At 41.6% G+C, this 19978-nt stretch overlaps 1 protein-coding gene across 3 annotated transcripts in view; it reads right to left on the reverse strand.

Annotated features, from left to right (window-relative positions):
• Positions 1-19978, reverse strand: part of plcb1l (phospholipase C beta 1-like) — a 122659-nt gene that overhangs the window by 22277 nt on the left and 80404 nt on the right. For all 3 annotated transcript variants that reach the window (XR_015035230.1, XM_085770998.1, XM_085770999.1), the window contains exons 10-24: positions 16543-16689; positions 15167-15324; positions 11617-11699; positions 11225-11309; positions 7418-7592; positions 5549-5635; positions 5017-5087; positions 4691-4787; positions 2853-2937; positions 2362-2486; positions 2059-2213; positions 1773-1937; positions 1464-1563; positions 1035-1139; positions 832-947 (exon numbers count right to left, since the gene is read on the reverse strand). Coding sequence is in view for 2 of the 3 variants with exons in the window: in XM_085770998.1 (XP_085627124.1) it covers positions 832-947; positions 1035-1139; positions 1464-1563; positions 1773-1937; positions 2059-2213; positions 2362-2486; positions 2853-2937; positions 4691-4787; positions 5017-5087; positions 5549-5635; positions 7418-7592; positions 11225-11309; positions 11617-11699; positions 15167-15324; positions 16543-16689 (1754 nt within the window). In the remaining variant the exon portion in view is untranslated. The remainder of the gene's footprint in view (positions 1-831; positions 948-1034; positions 1140-1463; positions 1564-1772; positions 1938-2058; positions 2214-2361; positions 2487-2852; positions 2938-4690; positions 4788-5016; positions 5088-5548; positions 5636-7417; positions 7593-11224; positions 11310-11616; positions 11700-15166; positions 15325-16542; positions 16690-19978) is intronic.

Consider the following 19978-nt stretch of genomic DNA (forward strand, 5'->3'; position numbering starts at 1 on the left):
AATTGTTAAAAGATATATTGCAGCATTACTGCAGTAGCACTTACCACAGCTTAGAAGTAACAAAAAGGGGGAAGACCAGTTGCTGAACTTCTACGTGTCGCAGTCAAAATAGTCTTGCAGCCACAGAACTCAAGTGGGGAATTGTTATTTCTGCTCTACTAAATCAAAGTGTCTATTCTTACACACTGGTTGTCAGTTGTTGAACATAAATTTGATTTGGTCAAATCAACATGGTAAAACTGTGACATGGAGACATGATGCATCCATATAAAATCTTATCGGTAACAGCCTGGTTTCAGTCAGTGGCACTTCATTTAGTGGTGATTAAACCTGTCACTCCTTACTAGCTTACTGTATATTTTAAAGCACAATAATGAAAGCACACAGAATCATGGTGACATATCTCCCCCCTGAGGAAACAGAGTGCTGGAGCCTGCAGGTGGAAGAGACTGGATGACATGCAGCAGTAATGCTGCTACAGCTGTGATTGCAGCACAGTTTATCATAGAGGAACTGGGAATGACAAAAAAAATCCCAAACAAAGAGTGTTGATAATATCTGTGGGGTTCTGCGCTGGAAACAAGCTGTAAGTCATAATCCACTGCAGTGCTCTGGCTTTCAAGTACTTTGTAGTGTTATAAAAGAAAAGGAACTCCACTTCTCTCTGCATCTTCTCATTTCCCGACCATATGTTCTGAATTTCTAAACCAGTTAGTTCCTCACAGGGAGAGGAGCAGCCAGCTGGCCAAGGGACCACTCATATTAATCAGCAACAGAGACAAATGAGCCTGTCTCTGTCCGAGTGTTGGAGGAAGTAGTATAAACACACACCTCCTTGTCACCCTCTTCCTCTCCTCCCTCCTCCAAAGTGAGAGCAGCCAGCTGATTGGCTCTCTGCTCCATCAGGTTGACATAGCGGATGGGGTTGGACAAGGCTTCGATGACGTCTGAGGAATAGGGAGAAGACAAACACTTGGCATGACTTTGAAATGACTGTGTTTGATTTCTGGTTCACATATATTTGTGGGACTTACCTGCAAATGTGTCAGGAACATAATCCTTTACTTCTACATAGACAAACAGAGCAGGCAGCATCAGAGACTGGTTCTTCTCATTCCTCAGGCTGATGTAGTGATAACCTGCAGAGTTTGAGTCAGATTAATGTTTATCAGTACAAAAATAATCATTTACAAAACAAACCTACAAACAAAGCATCCAATTCATCTTGTGTAGAACCATAACTCATGCAAACATTTCATCCTCCGGCTAATAAGATATCTTACATACAGTATACTGCGATTGTTTATTGGAGCCTAGCTCCAGTTTTCATCTGTTATCATACCTTCAATATAATATAATGATATTATATATACAGACACTTCTCTCTATTTACTTTGCATGTTTAAAGAAACTTTCAGAACAAATGTAGATAGAGGCGGTGAGAGTGTGAAAACTAAACGCACCAGGACGGATGGCTGATACAGGAATGATGCGGTGGCCGATGAACTTCCCTCCTTCTTCAAACACAGCTATCCTTATGGAAGCCAGTGTTGGCAGGACGACCTGAGGGAATGGAACATATGCACATATTAATCACCTTTAGTGCAAATATCACAACCAAGTCACTCAAAAACGTATTCATTATTCATCATTATAAATGTTGCTCAAACATTTCTGTATACAGTGTGTCATACTTGGCAAGCAAAATTGACTGAACCTTTAGTTCCACCAGCGTTGGTTGTTTAAATAGAAATGTGATCACGTCGTCTCACCTTCTTGAAGACAATGGCCTCCTCTTCCCAGACAGGGTTGATGGCGTTGCCCTGAGATGTCTTTGTCTTGAAAGCTTTCCTCTTGGTATCCACTGGTAAGCCAAACATGTCGATCTCCACGTACGTGCCAACTTTCTTATCTGACAGGAACTGGCCTGAGATGATCTGGAAGGAAGGAAGGAGGAGGAAAGAAAGAAAGACAGAGGCAGGAGAGAAAGAAAAATATGCTCAAACACACAGACAGAGCTGCACAAACACAAAATGACCAACACAAACAAACCCACACCTTCACAGATAGCGTGTTGGCTACGATCCCATCCACGGTGCTTTCAGTAAAAGGGTCAAAGTGTTTGTCGGGCCGTCTCATAAACTCTGGTTTGAGCCTGTAGCCACACTTCCCGTTGTACTCGTACATGCCCAGGTTCAGCTGCATGGACAAGTCTGTGGAGCGAGGACAGAACCACCACAGTTTATTTGCATCAAACAACAACACTCAACAGTAAAAATCTAACATGCAAACTAAGAACCGCTCAACAGTGTGAGAGAAATAACCGATTTAGACAAGGAGAAAAAAAAACTTGTTCCTCACCAATGGTTTGGAAATTGAGAGCCACCAGCTGACAGCCGGCGTTCCAGAAGAGCTGAGGGTTGTAGTTGGACGAATCCACGCGAGTTCCTTTAGGGTAGATCCTGCTCAGCTGCAGCTTGTTGTATCTGAACAGAGTTGTGTTAAGGTTGAGACTGCATGACCTGCATCAGAAAATAAAGCTGGTGGTGCAGCAGCTACAGCCATTTCTGCTCTGTTTACTGCTACTGCAAGGCCGCAAAATAGGACTCACTGTTCATAAATTACAAACAGCGATCTGCATATTGTATTATCTTTTTGTTGTACTGAACAAGATAATGAGAAGACACAATAAGGAGAATAATAATGCTGTATCCATCAGAAGTTACATCCATAGGGAAAAGGGAGGCTGGAGGAACATAAACTAAACATTTATAAACCCAAATCAGCTTCAGTGATTGTGAATTATTATTAAATAGTATGATGCACTGCCTCAGTAAAACTGAAAAGGATACTCCACAAACTCTACAGGAGATTTGGTCAGTTGCTCCAAAGCTTTGGTCTCTACGAAGGACGACATCTGGAAGCTGCGATTGATCTCTGCAGGCAGACGTAGTGATACATGAATCAGAATTATGTAATGGTCACTGGAACGACTGAAAAATCTAAGTCTAAATTCATCACTGCTGTTAGAAACCTTTGACGAAAGTGCTTCAAATGTATGAGGGGCTGTACAGGCCATAATTCATTCTGGCCCTCTTACACATACAGTATCTCACAAAAGTGAGTATACTGTACAAATCACATTTCAGCAACTACTTTATTATAACTTCTCAAGGAACAATACTATAGAAATGAAACTTGGATATACTTTAGAGTGGTCAGTGTGCAGCTTGTATAGTAGTATCCCACAAAAATGACTCAACACACAGCCATTATTGTCTAAATAGCTGGCAACACAAGTGAGTAGACCCAGAGGGATACCAAACATGCAACATGGGTGTATGTATACTATAGACTGTGTAGGTACATAAATGAAAGGGAAAGAAATAGGAAAGAGATATAAGAGAGAGGAGGGTGGTGGTTGGATGGAAAAAGCTAATGTAATATTTTAGTTTTATTCATTTTAATTTTTAATTTTATTTTTTTTCTTGTGATGTGCAAAGATCCTGTCTGTGAGTTGATACAATTATGTATGTCCATTCTATAATGACTTACAGTATCTCATTGTCACGACCTGAACATGAAATACTGTATGCACCAGAAACATGCTGTAAGAGCTTCTGTTAAGAAAATAAATAAAATAAATAAATAAATAAATAATTCTGGAGGTACAATTTTCTCATACTGACCACTGGATGTTCAACATGGCACCTCAGGGCAAAGAACTCTCCGAGGATCGGGGAAATACAGTAGAGTTGTTGCTCTCCATGAAGACAGCCTAGGCTATAACAAGATCGCTAACACCCTTAAACTGAACTGCAGCACGGTGGCCAAGGTCATACAGCATTTTCTCGCCGGGGCCACAGACCAAAGGAGTTGAGTCCTCGTGCTCTGCATCATATCCAGAAAGCTGGATTCAAAAAACAGACACCTGAGTGCTGCCAGCATTGGTGCAGAGGTTGAAGAAGCGGGAGGTCAGCCTGTCAGTGCTCAGACCACTGACTGCACACAACGCATCAAGTCGGTCTGTATGTTCACTGTGATGGGTACTCACTTGTGTTGCCAGCCATTTAGACAATAATGGCTGTATTGAGTTATTTCAGCTGAATAGTAAATCTATACTGCTATACAAGCTGTACACTGAGTATATGTTATATCTAAGTTCCATGTCTATAGTATTATCCTTTGAGAAGATATAATAAAATGGTTGCTGAAATGTGCGGGTTGTTCTCACTTTTGGGAGATTCTGTACATTCTCCTTTCACATACTGTACATACATTTTCACTCTCATATTTACATATTTTCACTCACACATTCATGCATGTATGTGTTCCACTATACTCCTACAGTATACATATATTTTCACTCTCCCACACATTTTTCTTTTACATACATATATTACTTAGTATACTATTAAATACCGGTAGTATTAAAATTGATTGCATGTGCATGAGAGCAAAGTGTATGGATGTATGTGTCCAAATAGATAAATATGAGAGTGAAAATATATGAATGTGAACGGAGAAAATATGTGTGTGAGAGGGCCAGAGTGAATTATGGCTTGTACAACCCCTAATAAATGTAACCAGTTCATTCCAAAACTATAGCCATGCATTGAGACATTAGTGAGTAGAGTATTCAGGAAACATAATTATGCTAGTCTAATATCTTAAAATAGTTTGTATGTACTTTTAGACCCCTCAAAGCTGTTGAACTTGACTGGTTGGATGTAGATGACCAGGTTGGACATTTCCTCTGTTGCAAACGCCTCGCTGCCTGCAGTACCCTGTATGAGAAAACACACACCAAACGACAACACGTTTAAATTCATTTCAGAACAGTCTTTAAACAGAAGGTCCTTAAAAACTACGAGAAGAACTTTGATTGCACATCAGTGGGAATAATATGTTCACCAGGCAGCAGTGTTAGGACATGACATGCACATACTGTAAGTTGTAAATCTCCATCATTTCAAGTATTAAACAGATACCAAGTATGACTTGTGAGATACACACCTCATCCATTGAGCCCTTTTTACAGTCGTCATCATCGTCATCGTCATCTTCGCTCTCTGCCTCCACCTCACCTGAAACATGAGCCGCAGATTTGGTCAGAGATAATCACAATAGATCAGAGCTAAAACAAACCAAAGTTAAATGTGTGTAAATGTAATTGACATTTCCCACAAACTCAACGCAAAATGTTGAAAGCTAATGGCCTTTAAATTAGTCTTGATCTAGGATCAGTTTCCTCAATTACACTTAAAGCAGAGACACAAACAAGGCTCACGCCGACAGCCGAACCCACACAGCTTATCCACCGAGGAAATTAATTTTAATATTGTTTTGGTGGGGCTGACACAGCCTCTGTGCCCACATAATGAGAGATCTGCTAAGATTTACCGCTGAATCTGAGGTCACGCTGACTGAGGAAATTAATTTGAACGTTGTAATGGTGGAACTGACCTATAGCTTCTGCAGCAGGCTAATGAGAGCTCTGGTAAAGGTTTGCCTCTGAGTCTGAGGTCATGTGCTATGTGTGACTCACCGATAGACTTTCTGCCCTGCGGCCTCAGGCTGAGCTCAGCTCCCTCTGATGGCTGAGAGGAATCTGCCATCTCCTCTTTGGTCGAACCTGCGCAGGAAAAAACAAACTTATCAACAACAAATGACATTCTACAATAATCCAAGGTCAACAGTGTATACATGTGAAAAGGCTTCATTTGATGTGGTGGTGACGTAGTGATTAGTCTACTGTTTTGCAGAATAATATGTCATCACTTACTTTTCTTCTCAACCAGGTACTATCAGAGGATAAATGACAATAAAACGCTTTGTGCTGTATTACAGAGCAGCCACATCAATGGTGTAATTTCTGCTGGAGACAGGAGAACGCATGTCCTCTCTTTTCATATTGCTATTTTTGTCTCCCCCATGTCTACAGTTTCAATTTGATTTTCATTTTAAAATCTCTCTAAACAGTATCCTCTTACTCTCGAACCCCGCAAAAAAACAGATAAGGTGGATAGGGAATGGGGATATGTGTTGTGAGCGGCAGCAAGATCAGTTTGTGCTTTCTGAGCTTTCAGGCCATATGGAGGCTGCCCATGACTTCTGCAGAGGAAGCTCCACAGACACTAAGGACACTAAGAACTACTAAACCTCCAGTATAATGCTTAGGAATGTACATTTCAATTCAATGGTGATAATTAATATCAAATTTTCTTATTGTATTAACATTGCAGGTGTCACACGTCTTGATGACTTTAAATTGAAATGATTTTCCTCTTAACTGCATTACTAAGACAGACATTTTGGACACAGTTTCTTTATCATGTTATCTGTTACAGTAGGTTGATATAACTAAGTATTATGTAAATAAATAGTGTTTGTTTGAAGTGCCATGGACTCACCAGTGGCAATGTCACCTCAAACCAACACCCTAACACTGATCAGTCATCTAGATTAGATTTAGATCAGAAATTCATTGTCATTGTTAAAAACAATGAAAAACAGTTTGGCAGCTCTGCATGGCAGAAATGTGAAGTAAAATCAAACAAGAAATATCAAAATCCAGAAAAACACAAACAACAGATAAATAAACTTATGCTTTCGGAGTAGCATAAATAATTGAAGTGCAATAGTGTTAACATTGTCTCATGACTTGTCAGCACAGATGAACCAGCTGAAAATGTTCACACCAGTTACTTATTGACTGCTGCGCAACAGTCAAACACTTGTGATGTGTATTCTCTTCCACCAGGGGGCAGTGTGTGTTAGTGTAACGATGAAGCCTGCTGCTCAGTAGTGGCGACTGATTGGTATGTCTGTTGTAATTTACAAATGAATGATATACTGCAAGTAAAAGGCTAGAATATAATATAATAGGCCCTATATATAAAAGTGAGAACACACATGTGTAAGTGATACATGTGAAGTGTAACCATCTTCAGGGCAGATATGAATGATTAGGGAAATCAAACCAAAGAGCAGCTGTGAAAATATAGAAAATCCATAAATTGAGATATATGAAAGTTCACTAGAATTACAGTGTAATGTACAACAGCTGTAAGAACACACACACACTGAAGGTTACTGCTGGCCAGTGTTTAAGACCCACTGGTGACTAGCAGTGTATATGCCTGACAGGGAGTGTATCCAACAGCCAATAATACCTTCAGCTGATGGAGAGGCTCATGAAAATGATAAATGATAAACAATAGCCGTGTTTCGCTCCAGTGATTCAGTTTCTGGACAGCACAGAGGTGTCGATCCATAGCACAGATGGACCCAGACAGTTAGACTACATTTAACTTCTGAAACGTCATAACTCAGCCGTCCCAGTGCGGCTGGATGGCTCTGGGATTCGGGAAGCGAGCGTGTGTGTGTGCTTGTGTGTTTAAAAGGAGGGCCGTACCTGCACTCGGCGAGGAGGGCTCACACACGCTGGAGGAGTCGCTGTAGGTGTTAGAAACCTGCTCCGACAGTTTCTTCTTGGTGCTTCCGTCTGCTTTGTGGTGCTTCTTTTTGTTCTTCACTAAGATTTTCCCCATCAGCTCCATGGGGCTGGGCAGCGGCACGCCAGACTCCAACTGGACAGGGCGTCGAGAGAGATGGAGACAGAGAGGCCATGAAAATCACAGCAGGGTGATGGGAATTAATAAAGAAAGAAACAAGACACACAGAATGACAAAATATACAGAATATTGTGATATCCTCTTGAATGACTGAGTGATATGACAAGAATCAGAGGAGCATTAGGAAAATCCAACGTGTTGCTGTATGGATACAGACGGCTCTATTACTGTATGTATTATGGCCATATCTCACAACAGTTTGCAAACAAATGAGATAATTACAGGATGAAAATGCAGAAGTTGTTAACTGGAGTGAGGCATTTACATGTAAATTTATGGTGGATTAAAAAAAAAAAAAAATCTTGCTCTGTTCAAAATTCACTGCGTAAGATTCTGCTGAGTTGAGCATGTTAGTGACCGCAAGGATCGGCACTGAGCATTACAAAGTCTGTTGATGTAACAACTCCAAAGTTTACACTTTCAACACTAAAAGAAGCTTCCAGGAGGGAAACTGAGCATTAAACACAAACACACACCCTCTCAAGGGAGCTGGCTGGAAGTAGGCAGATCTCTGATTTATTTATGGGGTACACTGCTTTTGGATCACAGTGTTTAGAGGTATTAATAATGTATTATCAAGAAATCAGCAGTGATGCTGAAGACACACACAACCATGGTCTTTACAACTTATCAGCGATACACACAGCCAGACTTAAAAATGTGAAAACTTTTATCCGGCTTCTTTCGAGAGCAAGAAAACAGTGATTCATACACCAAACTAAAACCAAGGCTTTCCAGCGAATAACCTACTTTCCCAACTGCCACACTCTTCCAACAACACCTTCCTACTGCTGTTGTTGGAAAGTGATAAAATAAAGATTAGACGTCCTCTTTGCTTTGGCTTCAATCACACGGTTCCATTGAAACCAGTTCAGCGCTGGATCTGGCACAGCACTAAAGATGTTTGAGCTACAATTTACTTGGAAGAATTCTGTTTCCCCCGAATCCATGAACCTTTTATTTACTCAACACATAAACATTCACTCAATTTAGTGAAAATGATACTTTACCGTATTTCAATTTGGCTCTATATCATACATCTACTCCGCTATAGAGGGGAATGCTGTTTGAAAGTGATGTTTAATAAACTACAATGATGTTACAGCTTTAGTAATTGGTTACACTGTATATTAGGGTTTTATGATAATCAATTTCATATTAAAATGGTACTGCACATTGTTAATGGTTGAAACTACCAGTGTGTAAAGTAGTTAGACGTACAACAGTAAGATGATGCTTACATATGAATACATTAGTCATAGTGAATTATTAATAAAACACACACTTCCTAATGAACATAGGAATCGTTTTCATTACTTCAACTTTTGATATATTTAGTACTATTAGGCTACTTGTATTGTAAAATAGCACTTTTACACCGGTATACAGGCATTTACTGTACAGTGAGTAAAACATCTGAGTAGTTCCTTTCCTTCAAATTCAACTACATTTTCAGGTGTGTGTGTCTGTGCAGCGTCTTATTCAGATGATCTGACTTCAATTGGTAAAACGATGTCAAGCCCATTTTAGAAAAGGAGATGTGGACCTTTCCTTTGGTGAAGGTATGTGATTTAAAAATGTATTTTGTAGCTTCATTTGTGTTCAATGGTTTTACGTTGACTGGTACAGTGTGTGTATTCTTGTCTATATAATAATACGCTGAAATACAAGTGGCAGAGGAGGAGAGATGCCGCATGTTTGGTATAGACAATCACAGAAGGTAATGACTGTCAAGTGTTTGAGAAAAAAAAAGTGTATGTTGTTGTGAATGCTTTGTAGGCTCCAGCAATTTATGCTTACTATTCTCTGCTCACATTACTCTCAGCCCCGCGTTGCCTTTCATCAGTGTGAGGACACTTCACAGTTCTGCTCTGTCCACAGTTTCAAAGTGAGCCTCAATAAGACTGACAGCAACAAAACAGTTTCCATTCAACACATTTTGTATTTTGTCAGCAGTTATAATGAAAATGTTTTGGCAATAAGCCCTGATCAGCATAATGAATGCAATGACAAGAGCCATATAACCAACAACATAACACATTCACTGCAAATCCAATTTTTAGGTAATTTCAGCTAATTTTTTTTCCTGAAAGAGCAGACTGTTCTGAGCTTAATTGAAAAAGGAGACACTGTCACCTCTCTCTCCTGTTTGACTGAAATGACAGTTTGGTGGAGAGGAGATACAGGAAGTACTTGAGTTTCTGAGGAATCCGTAATCCTCTTTATTCTCAGCCTCAGCTCAGCTGGAACCAATCTAGCTATATTAGCCTATCTGCTCCTGACCCTATGGACTTATGGAGCTGATATCCCATTCGACACGCTGTATACACAATGCCAGAGGGGAGTGGTTGTCATTGCACTCACCTTTCCCAGTTATTACATGCTCAGTGGTAGAAATCTGATTCCTCACTGGCACTTTCTGGCACTTTCACTCTCTCTCGAACTTCTCACTTCTTTCCCTCTATCTCTCTCCTTCTCCTTCCCTTTGCCTCTCAATTCCAAGGGTTTCTCCCTGATAATACTTCAATGTCAAATCCAGTCAGAAGGGTGTAATTCTCAGCGGGCTGTGTCTTTGGCAGGCAGCAGTGCTGAAGGAGCTCCCTGCTTGTGTGAGATAATGCTGCATCTGACTGCTGGGGAACTTTAGCTGCTCTTTAGTGTTATACCAACAGGGACAAGTCCCATCCCCGGAGAACGACACAAGGAAAAAGTGCTATAAGTACACACGGGTGGAAGGCCGTATGTGCAGCAGACACCGTGACGTGTCTGTGCGAGAGAGCGTGCGACAACTGCCTGCGTCATTACTCACAAAGACGCCTTTGGGATAAAAAAAAAAAAGAGTTTGGCCACAAAGGGACAAAGCAAGCTTTCGACTGGTAGCTATGGCAACAGAGAAGAGACAGATAAAGCTCTGCCAAGAAAAGCCATGTTTAGATTACAGTGTAAAACACTTCCATTTAATCTGACATGGCTGTCATTTGCAGTCTCTCCTGTGGTAACAGAGAGGTGAAATAAAAAATGACCGTGGGATGAATCATTAGAAGTCGGCTTCCGTAGCACACGGATAGCCAGAGGTATGTGTGCGTCTGTGATTGAAAACAAGAATGAAAACCAGAAAGAGGGAGAGAGTGAAGGAGGGAGATAAAGTCTAGGAGGCCATTTAGCAGCGCCTGGAGTGACAGGAAGAGGAAACACAGAGACAACACATTTTGCCAGGTGCTAGAGGGCATGTCGATATGTGGCTGGGAGTGAGAAAGACACAGTGGGGAGAGAGTAAAAAGAGGTATAAACACGGTGAAATAGCCATGTGTGTGTGAGCAAATCAATTATATTATACAGTTTGCGTGCGTCTATGTAACAGTGAGTGTGCAGTAAGTCAAGACTTGCTGTCTCACCAGTGAACATATACAGAGGTAACATGCTAGGAAGCAGCGTTCAAGGACACGATAATATGTGGTGAATCCCTCGCTGCTGGCCATGTTGTATGTATGTGCGTGTGTGATAAAAACACTGAGAGACAGACAGCACACAGTCATGAATGTGAGCACATGCACGTGTTTGTGTGTATAAGCATCTTATGTACTCACAGGATATTTCTCCAGAGGCTCTGTCAGTAATGCGTCTCCAAATATTGACCGGCAGTACTCTGCCATCTTAGCCTGCTGCTTCGGTCTGGGAGTCACCACACACACACACACACACACACATACACACACAATATAATTTCTCTACAAAATATCAATATACATGAATATGTATGTTGTTGTTATGAAGCTCCCGCAGGAGCCATTAAAAGCCAAACCCACCGATGAGAACGTTCTCTGTGAATCGGTGCAGGAGTTTACACAGGCAACACACCAAACGGCCAATTGTTCAAATCGACATTAAACCTTCAGCTGACAGATGATGCTCATTGATAAAACCAGCATCAACCACGCAGCTTTTGCACCCGTGACATGGAATGATGGGGGGAACTTACGAGTCAACGTGGTTTTCAAAAGACAGGATGACAGGGAAGGGCGAGGTCTTGAAGGCACATTCTGCGATGGCCTCGATCACCTCCTAAAAACAGAAAGGAGAATAGAAATAGAAATTCTTACTTTGAATACACACGTGGCAGAACATTATGTTAATGGGGGATGTAATGAACTTGTTGGTGAATGTGATGATATTCTGTGGAGTCTCAAAACAAAACATTTCATAGTAACCCACAGCTCTTATACGGTAGCATATTTACAATGTTAGGACTGTGTAGAGAATGGCTGGGAGAGTCCCACAGAGAACATGCCCACACCTGGTGAAATGAATACATGTAGGAGAAAGCAACAGCAACAGTGATAAGATAGGAAGTCTCATTATAAATCCAACATCCTCTGGCTGGCGTCCTCTAGGCTACATGGAATTATGGTCTGTGTACTGAAGTGTATGAAATGTAGAACCTATCAGTTTAAAATCAGTGTGGTGTTGATTCTTGTGTTACACTGTACTGGAGCTGTGCAGGTTGTCAACATGTTGGTGAATCCTCTAGGATATTAATGCAAAAGAAAATCCTTTTGTTCGCGTCCCAAATTTCAGCGTGGATGTCTCCACAGAGATGAGAGCTGAGCTATGATGTGGTGTCGCTGCTCAACTGCAGCAAACACGTCTGAAAATCTGATATCGGATTTCCAAGCCACTGATTGTCTAAGTCAATTACACCATCATTAACGATGGTGTCAGCTCAGTTAATGCTTTCATTTCCATTTGCTCCATCTCCTCCAATAAAAATCTTTGTCTGTAACTCAACCCTCTCCATCTCTTCTGCATTCTGTCTTTCACAACTCTTATATACAACTTTCACTCTCAGACTAATTGCATTAAGCTTATCCTGCTTCTTCTGTTACTCTCGTCACATCTTAATTCCCTCTATCAATCAGTCCACCCACCTCTTTCCTCATTTTTCTCCCCAGCCCCGAGATTTTCACCCCCTCCTCCTTCCATATACTGTAGGCAGTTTTTCTTTTTGTCTTCTCATCTGTGGAGGCTTCAATTAAGCGCCCCTCAGTGCTTCTCTTTAGGGCCATTCAGTGTGTCCCTGTCCTTTACGATTTGTTATCTGCTACGTGCATGCCCCACTTTTTGTTTTCCCTGCTTCCCTGACTCTGCTTTCCGCCATACTTACTTTTATCCTCTGTGTCTGGCTCTGTATTTGTATTCTTCTCTGGTTGTGAATTTCACTCCCTATTGTATAAAATACTATTACAATTGGAGTTGTTATCCTTTCATGAAAGCAAGCCCATTTTTTATTCTATTTATGGTCAGCATGAGTGTATTAACATTCAGTAATTAACTCTCTACACTAGTTTTTGATGGTTGTTTGTGATTCCCGAGTGCCTACATATGAATGAGGGATTTACAAGGAAGTGATGCGTGCATGAAATACAACTCAGTTTGATCCCACTGATAACAGCCTCTTATCTGTTTACACAGAGTGGATATAACCCAGCCTTTCATACTGCTGCTGCTTTACATCATAAAATAGGAAAAGCATGAAATGCAGGGAACGTGTTTGTTAACACTCTTGATGATTGCCTGAAAAAAAGTCTCTATAGTCCTTTCAGCATTTTTCATCAGTGGATAATGTTAAATTTTTTTTCAGAGAAACAATAAAGCAGGAAGAAGCAGCGACCGTCGCTGTCAGATGAAGAGATTCAGACAGCAGGACGCAGCACACCTACAACTGCTCTGCATAGTAACCATCTACTGTTTCCTGTTGTTGTGTGGAAAACTACGTAATTGTGTCATATGACGCATGAAATCAGCTTGACATTTTATTAAAACAAAATGTTATTTTTTTTGTTTTTTTGGGTGGGGTGGGGGGATGAGGTGCGCTACGGAGTGAAAAGACACACACCAGTTGCTCTCATGTTGGATTTCTGACAGAAGAGTTGTTTGCTGTGCTCCCACTAACAGCAGTACAGGTGTCATCAAATCAACCAGGATTAAAATCTTAAGAATATGATCTTTAAAGCCATGGTGCATATGCATCTAATCTACTGAACCATATTTATCCATAAATACAGAGGCTGTTGCAGTTTTGAAGATGTTCGCGGTGGCTGCCGACACACCTGCATATAAATTGTGCCCCAGGAGGCAAAACCATGTTTATCAAACACAATCTACAGGAAATGAAGATGAGACGCTTGAATGGAAACTAAAAAACAAACAAACTAAAAACTAGAGTAAATAAAACTCATTGGATGTGGGTTTTGAGCCAGCCAGGTGAATCTTTCCATGACGTCTGTTTACCCAGAATGCTTCTCTTTCTGTCTGTAGATGCATTAAAGAGGAACTATGCAAGTCTTGTTGCTTTTCCTCTGTTTTTTTTTTTTTTTTAAAGTATATTTTTTGGGCTTTTATGCCTTTATAGATAGTACAGTTGAGACAGACAGGAAATGGGGAGGCAGAGAGAGGGGGGATGACATGCAGCAAATGGCGCCCGACGCGGGACTCGAACCGGGGCCGACCGCAGCGAGGACTGTGCCTCTATACATGGGGTGCCCGCTCTAACCACTACGCCACGCGACGCCCCAGCTTTTCCTCTGTTTTGCTACGATCCTCCCGGCCATGTGCATTTGTTTTTAACGAAGCCGGCGAAAAATCAAAACATGGAGCGGTGGATAACGTGATATAACATATACGATGTTATGATGCATATATTTGTGTAGTCTCTTAACTGTCATAAATGAAAGATTGCGGATTATGGAGCGCGTTTGTGTCGTGGTGCAGCAGAGACTGGGTACTACAGTAATGTTGCAAGGTTGGATTCAGTCATGAGACGCCAGGTGCAAGGCAGAGAGCCTCCATTCTCACTTGTAACAAGTCACAAGTAGTTGTAGTTAAAGGGATAGTTCACCCAAAATTGAAATTTCACTCATTATCTACTCACCCTCATGTGGAAGCTCCTCTTCCCGGTTCGTCAAATTTGGACGAACCAGGGTCTGTCCTCTTCCCAGTTCGTCCAAATTTGATGAACCAGGAAGAGGATCTTCGAGAAGCTTCCACTACAAAACAAGCTTGAAATATAGACTTATTTAATTTTTTTCGGGACAATTTCGCATTTCGGGGCTTCAATACAAGACGGACATTACATACGAGCAGCATGGAGGTATTTGGATGTTTTTTGGTGTGTCTTTTTGTTACGAAGACAGTTGGTATCCAATTGCAACCGTTATATGGACATGCACTGCTACGCCGAGACCCCCTGTAACTCAGAGAAGCCACGGAGGACTCTGAAACTTCTCCCTGCCCTTAGTCGACATGAGGGTGAGTAGATAATGATAAATTTCAATTTTGGGTGAACTATCCCTTTAACCATCACAATTACTCCAGAGTTTATTAAGGTAAAAAAGTAGCATAGCCATAGGAAAATCCTGGTTAGTTCCTCTTTAAAATCCATTTTCAGGGAGGAATGTGTCTGTCACTTTATACCCCACTCCTCCACTTAGGTCTACATTTGCTCCCACTCTGCTCCCCTTGTGTTACTGTACCTTGAAGGAGATTTCAGTTGTTATGGTGAAGCCGTGAGTGATGACAGGCTCTTCTTCTGTGGTGCGACCCTTCCAGCAGTCCAGTTCAATGCAGCGGCACCCTGACAGGAGAACCTGCTTGTACATCTCAACTGAAGAGTTCCCTGCAAGCTGACCGGCTGCACCACACACACACAGAGACACACACACAGGTGATTGTTACATTGGTCCCAGAGGTACAATGATGCATACAAAAGCATGTCCCTCCACTTTTCCAGCGCTCGTTAACCACATCACTTGTTTGCATGTACAAAACAATTCAGCTGTTGTTATCTGTAGCAGCCAAATCTCATCACCCTGTCACCATTAGCAAAGCAATTATCTCTTCACATTAGCAGCATGCTTGCCTGCTACATGGGGGGAACCGTGTCAAAATGAGAGGCAGATCTGTGTTGTCACCTTTTTTTCATTCCTTTTCTTATCTTTCCTCTCACTCTTTTTTTCTCTTCGTGTAACAGACATCCTTATTCAAAGCCATTAGTGACAGAATTTCATTACTAAATGGGATTATGTGTTGCATTGCACAAAGTATTGCTTTAAATGACCACAGATCAATAGGATGGAAACACATCAAGACGAATGAACAAGTTGCATGGGCCTAATCATGTTTCTTGTGAAGTGTTAAATGCTGCCAGGAAAGAAACCCGCACTGCATTTTGGAAGTTCTCTTTGCTACTATAAAATCACAATGTGTCACTGTGAAAGTAGTCAAAGACAAACAGCGTGTGTGAGGGCGGAGACGGAAGAACCTGTTGTTTGTTTTTCTCATTTCTTCATTTTCGCAGGCTCTGAGGCTGGTCTATTACAGAAATTCCATTTTTTACATCGCTGGAGAAATTTGATCCACTTGAAAGATTCAATGCTCTCCAGCTCCCCCCAGAATAGATTTGAATAGATGAATTCTAATATCCATTGAAGAGAAAATGGCCTCTGTATTGTGCCTGCTATGCGTGCGCACACTGCCGAGAGCCAGTTACTGTGACTACCAGTCTAAAGAAATATTTAACTCATGAATATCAATGAATTGCGTCTCATGGCATGACTTGATTGGATAACCTCTTGAGAGGTAACGCCGGAAAGGAGGCCTGATACGCATCGGTGCATTTGATTGACTGACCTGCAAGGTAGAAAGTGGGTGTATTCACTTGTGCCGCCATAATTGTATTTCTAAATGAACGAGTGATCTGCTCATGTAGAGGAATAAAGAATGCCTGTGTGCAATCAGTCAGGAATAAAATCAACTGGAGTGTGCAAACCAGACAGAGCTGCTAAAATACATTACAGCTTTCTGACTTGTGTCTGGATGCGTGTGTGTGTGTGTGTGTGTGTGTGCGTACCTGTGAGGTATGTGTTGTGTGAGGAGTTGATGAAGTAGTGGGAGAGGGGAAGGGTCATGTCTTCACTCTGGTCCAGCTTCTCAGGGGGGATGATGCTGTTCTCTTCTCCATTCAGGTATCTGGCAAAGCCCTCCATCGAGATCTGACCTGCATGGACAAACACACACACACACACACACACACACACACACACACACACACACATTATTCAAGAGGCCTCCATTTTTCTTTTTTTTTTGTATATTTTTTTGGCTTTTTCGCCTTTAATTGACAGGACAGTTGAGAGAGAGACAGGAAACAGGAGGCAGAGAGGGGGAATGACACGCAGGATAGGTCCGCTAGACGTGGGATTCGAACCGGGGCTGCCTGCAGTGAGGACTATAGCCTCAACACATGGGGCGGGCTGAGCTAAACACCGCCCCGAGGCCTCCATCTTTCTACGGACCACACACAAACCTGATATTTCAGTCCAGTGCCTAAGGAATTACAGGATAAATCTGGTGACATTTTTCCAGTTGTCAACAAGCCCCCTCCAAAAACAGAGTAAACAACAATAAATTGATGTGACAAACAAGTACTGTCTGGGAGGGTTGACACAGAGCCGCCCGCACACATCAAAACGCCGCACATACTGTCGCGTGACATGTTTGTTCAGTACAATGAACATGGGCAATGTTCACTGTTTATTTTGAGCTGAACTCACATGCAACATGCTGCTATAAATACTCACTAACATGTATTAAAGAATGTGTGTTAATCCGCCGCTAGAAATAGTCTCCACTCAGTGCAGCAGTTACTTTTGTTTGACTCGTGCGCCAGAGAAGTAGTGAGTCAAAGTAGAAGAATGTTTTTTCTTTAATTTTTCATTCATTCCTCTGTCATCGGTTGATACAGATGTTTTTGGGACTGAGTTCACAGACAGGGGTGGGAAGTTGTAAAGCTTTGCCAGTTGGGAAAAACATGCTGTTGGTTTTGATCTTTTCATAGGATTTGGCGACAATAACAAACAATATTGCCAGCCTTGTGCAACAAATGAAACACATGGCATATGCTGGTACACACAGCTACGTGTATTCCGCTTTACAAACACACACCACATCGCTAAGGTTACGGGATGAAATATGTGACATGAATAACAGCTTGAAAACAGTGGGTGCGGTGTGTTTGTGTGTCCGCCATACTGTGTACACATTGTGCAGGTTCATTCAAATAAGCAGCTGGAAGACTGTGTTCAGATGCTTTCAAAGCCTTCATTATAAAAATGCCCATAATCGCTAATTAAAGCGACACAGAGATTACATTAGTTTCATTTAGCAGAAAGCTTAAGTCACTGTTTGCTGAAAGCTTTTATGGTTAATCCATAAAGCCTCAGTGTTTCTGTCTCTGACATTGTAGGTGTTTAACTGAGAGTATCATTAGTCTTTATTACTAATACTCAAGGTTTCCCCCAAGGTAGGTTACAATACAAATGGTATTTCCTGCATTTCAGACTTTGGTTATAAAACTGCCATTGTTGACGCTCAAATAATGTCTGACAGTGATGTGAAAAAGCTGAACTGCCTTTGACGTTGTTCTTTCCTTGTTTTCATTGTTTGTCAAGGTCACTCCTGCTAAGCTTTGCCTCTTTGCTGCCATCACTGTGCTCGTCTCCTAACTGAACTTGCTCCAGAAAGGGAATAACCCTGAATAAGTGATAAGACACGGATGAAAAGCTCACATCTCCAACCATCCAGATATGAGATTTATAACATCATAGACCATAACCATGCTCATAACAACCACACCTGCATGGATTATATTTTCTACCACATATAGCAGGTGCTCAAAGCAAAACTGCAACACTTGGAACCTCCTCCACCCACGTACACATACACACACACTTGCTCGACGTTATGCTAAATATGCTAAGTGATGCAAGCTCGACGGGTGCAGCAGGTCCCTCCGGCCACTTTATGCTAATTAATGCGGTGCCGCCCTCTGCAGAGTTGCTGGACTAATTAACGCTGGCTGCTGTCTGTGACATCTGAGCTCAGTTGCACTGAGCGTCGTACTCCCTGCTGACTACCAGGACCTGCCTTTGCCAGGCTGAGCCCTAACCTCTGTATCACACGCTATCACACAGAGTTTCCAGACTTCCCAAGACATTCGTAGGTCAAACAGGGGAAAACGGGTGTTAACATGTCTGGGAATAGAGGTGTATACTTGAGTGAGAACCTACAGGCGTTACTCCGAAGGGGGAAGTTGGCTCCGAAAAGAAGAAAGCATTAAAAGCTGCATTTAAAATGAGAAACTTGGACAAGAAATCTGTTGAGGTGAGAGGGAACTGAAGTTGGAATAAATTCTGACTATAATGATGGATTGCAAGACAAGAGTGGATACAAACAACGAACCAAACCTGACAAAGCGTTTCCTGTCTTAGATCACAGTGTGAGTGTGCTATCCACCATCCACTCTGGTTATGTGTCTGATTTCATTTAGCATTTTATTCTTCTGCCTTCAAACGATGTTGGAACACTTGAGCGAGCACAGGCTAAAGAAGCCAAAGGCAATGATAGTGCACTGAAGAGATTAATGACAGGTATAATATTCACAAAGTCCAAGGTGGAAAATAGATAAGGAAGACAGAGAGAGAGTGCAACAAATTGAGTAAGCAGAAAAAAACACAATTGTTTTCTCACTCTCCATCCTTGATAATAGAATTTTGGGGGCAGATTTAAGGCATTCGATCCACTATCTGCAATGAAGGCGTATGTACTGTATGAATCTATGCGTGCCTGCTATATCTCTGCATTCCATTTAATGCTTTTTCAGTACAATGCACACTGCCTCCATGATTTAATTTACACATCTGAATACATGCATGAGCGTCCTTGAGGGAGGAAAAAGTGTGTGCATGTGTGTCTGGCTGTGTGTGTGATGGTAGCATGTGGAGCTCTGGACCCCTCTGCAGAGCAGATGGCAGCACTTCCTCCGGCTAGATAAATACTTCACACGGGGAAATCTGTCACTGGGACAGAGAAGGGCACACTTCCAGAGAGCCTGGGACGGTAGGAACACACAATATCACAGTATGAACACATCACTGTGATCAGAGTCAACACAGGGAGGTCAAATGGTATTTATCAATGTGTTTAAAAAAAAAAGATATTAACTAATTTAAGCACCAGTGATCAAAAAAGTTAAGTTGTGATTGTTAAAAGGTGATCATTAAAGGAGATATCTGTAAATTTGGTTGTTTCTAAACAGACAGTGTTCAACCAGTGAGTTCAGTTTCAAACTTAATGCCTAAATATCTCCCGAGGTCAGAAGTCTCTCTCTTATTTTCCTTCCATTACTATAATTTATTTTCTTGTACTGAAATTAGCATGCTAACTGGCTAGCTCTGGCCTGGCCGCCCAGTCCAGTCACTTTCCATTACTGAGTCACTGCAGGAAGG

This window comes from Trachurus japonicus, chromosome 24 (assembly GCF_045865225.1).
Source record: "Trachurus japonicus isolate A0001 chromosome 24, Traja_1.0".
NCBI lineage: Eukaryota > Metazoa > Chordata > Actinopteri > Carangiformes > Carangidae > Trachurus > Trachurus japonicus.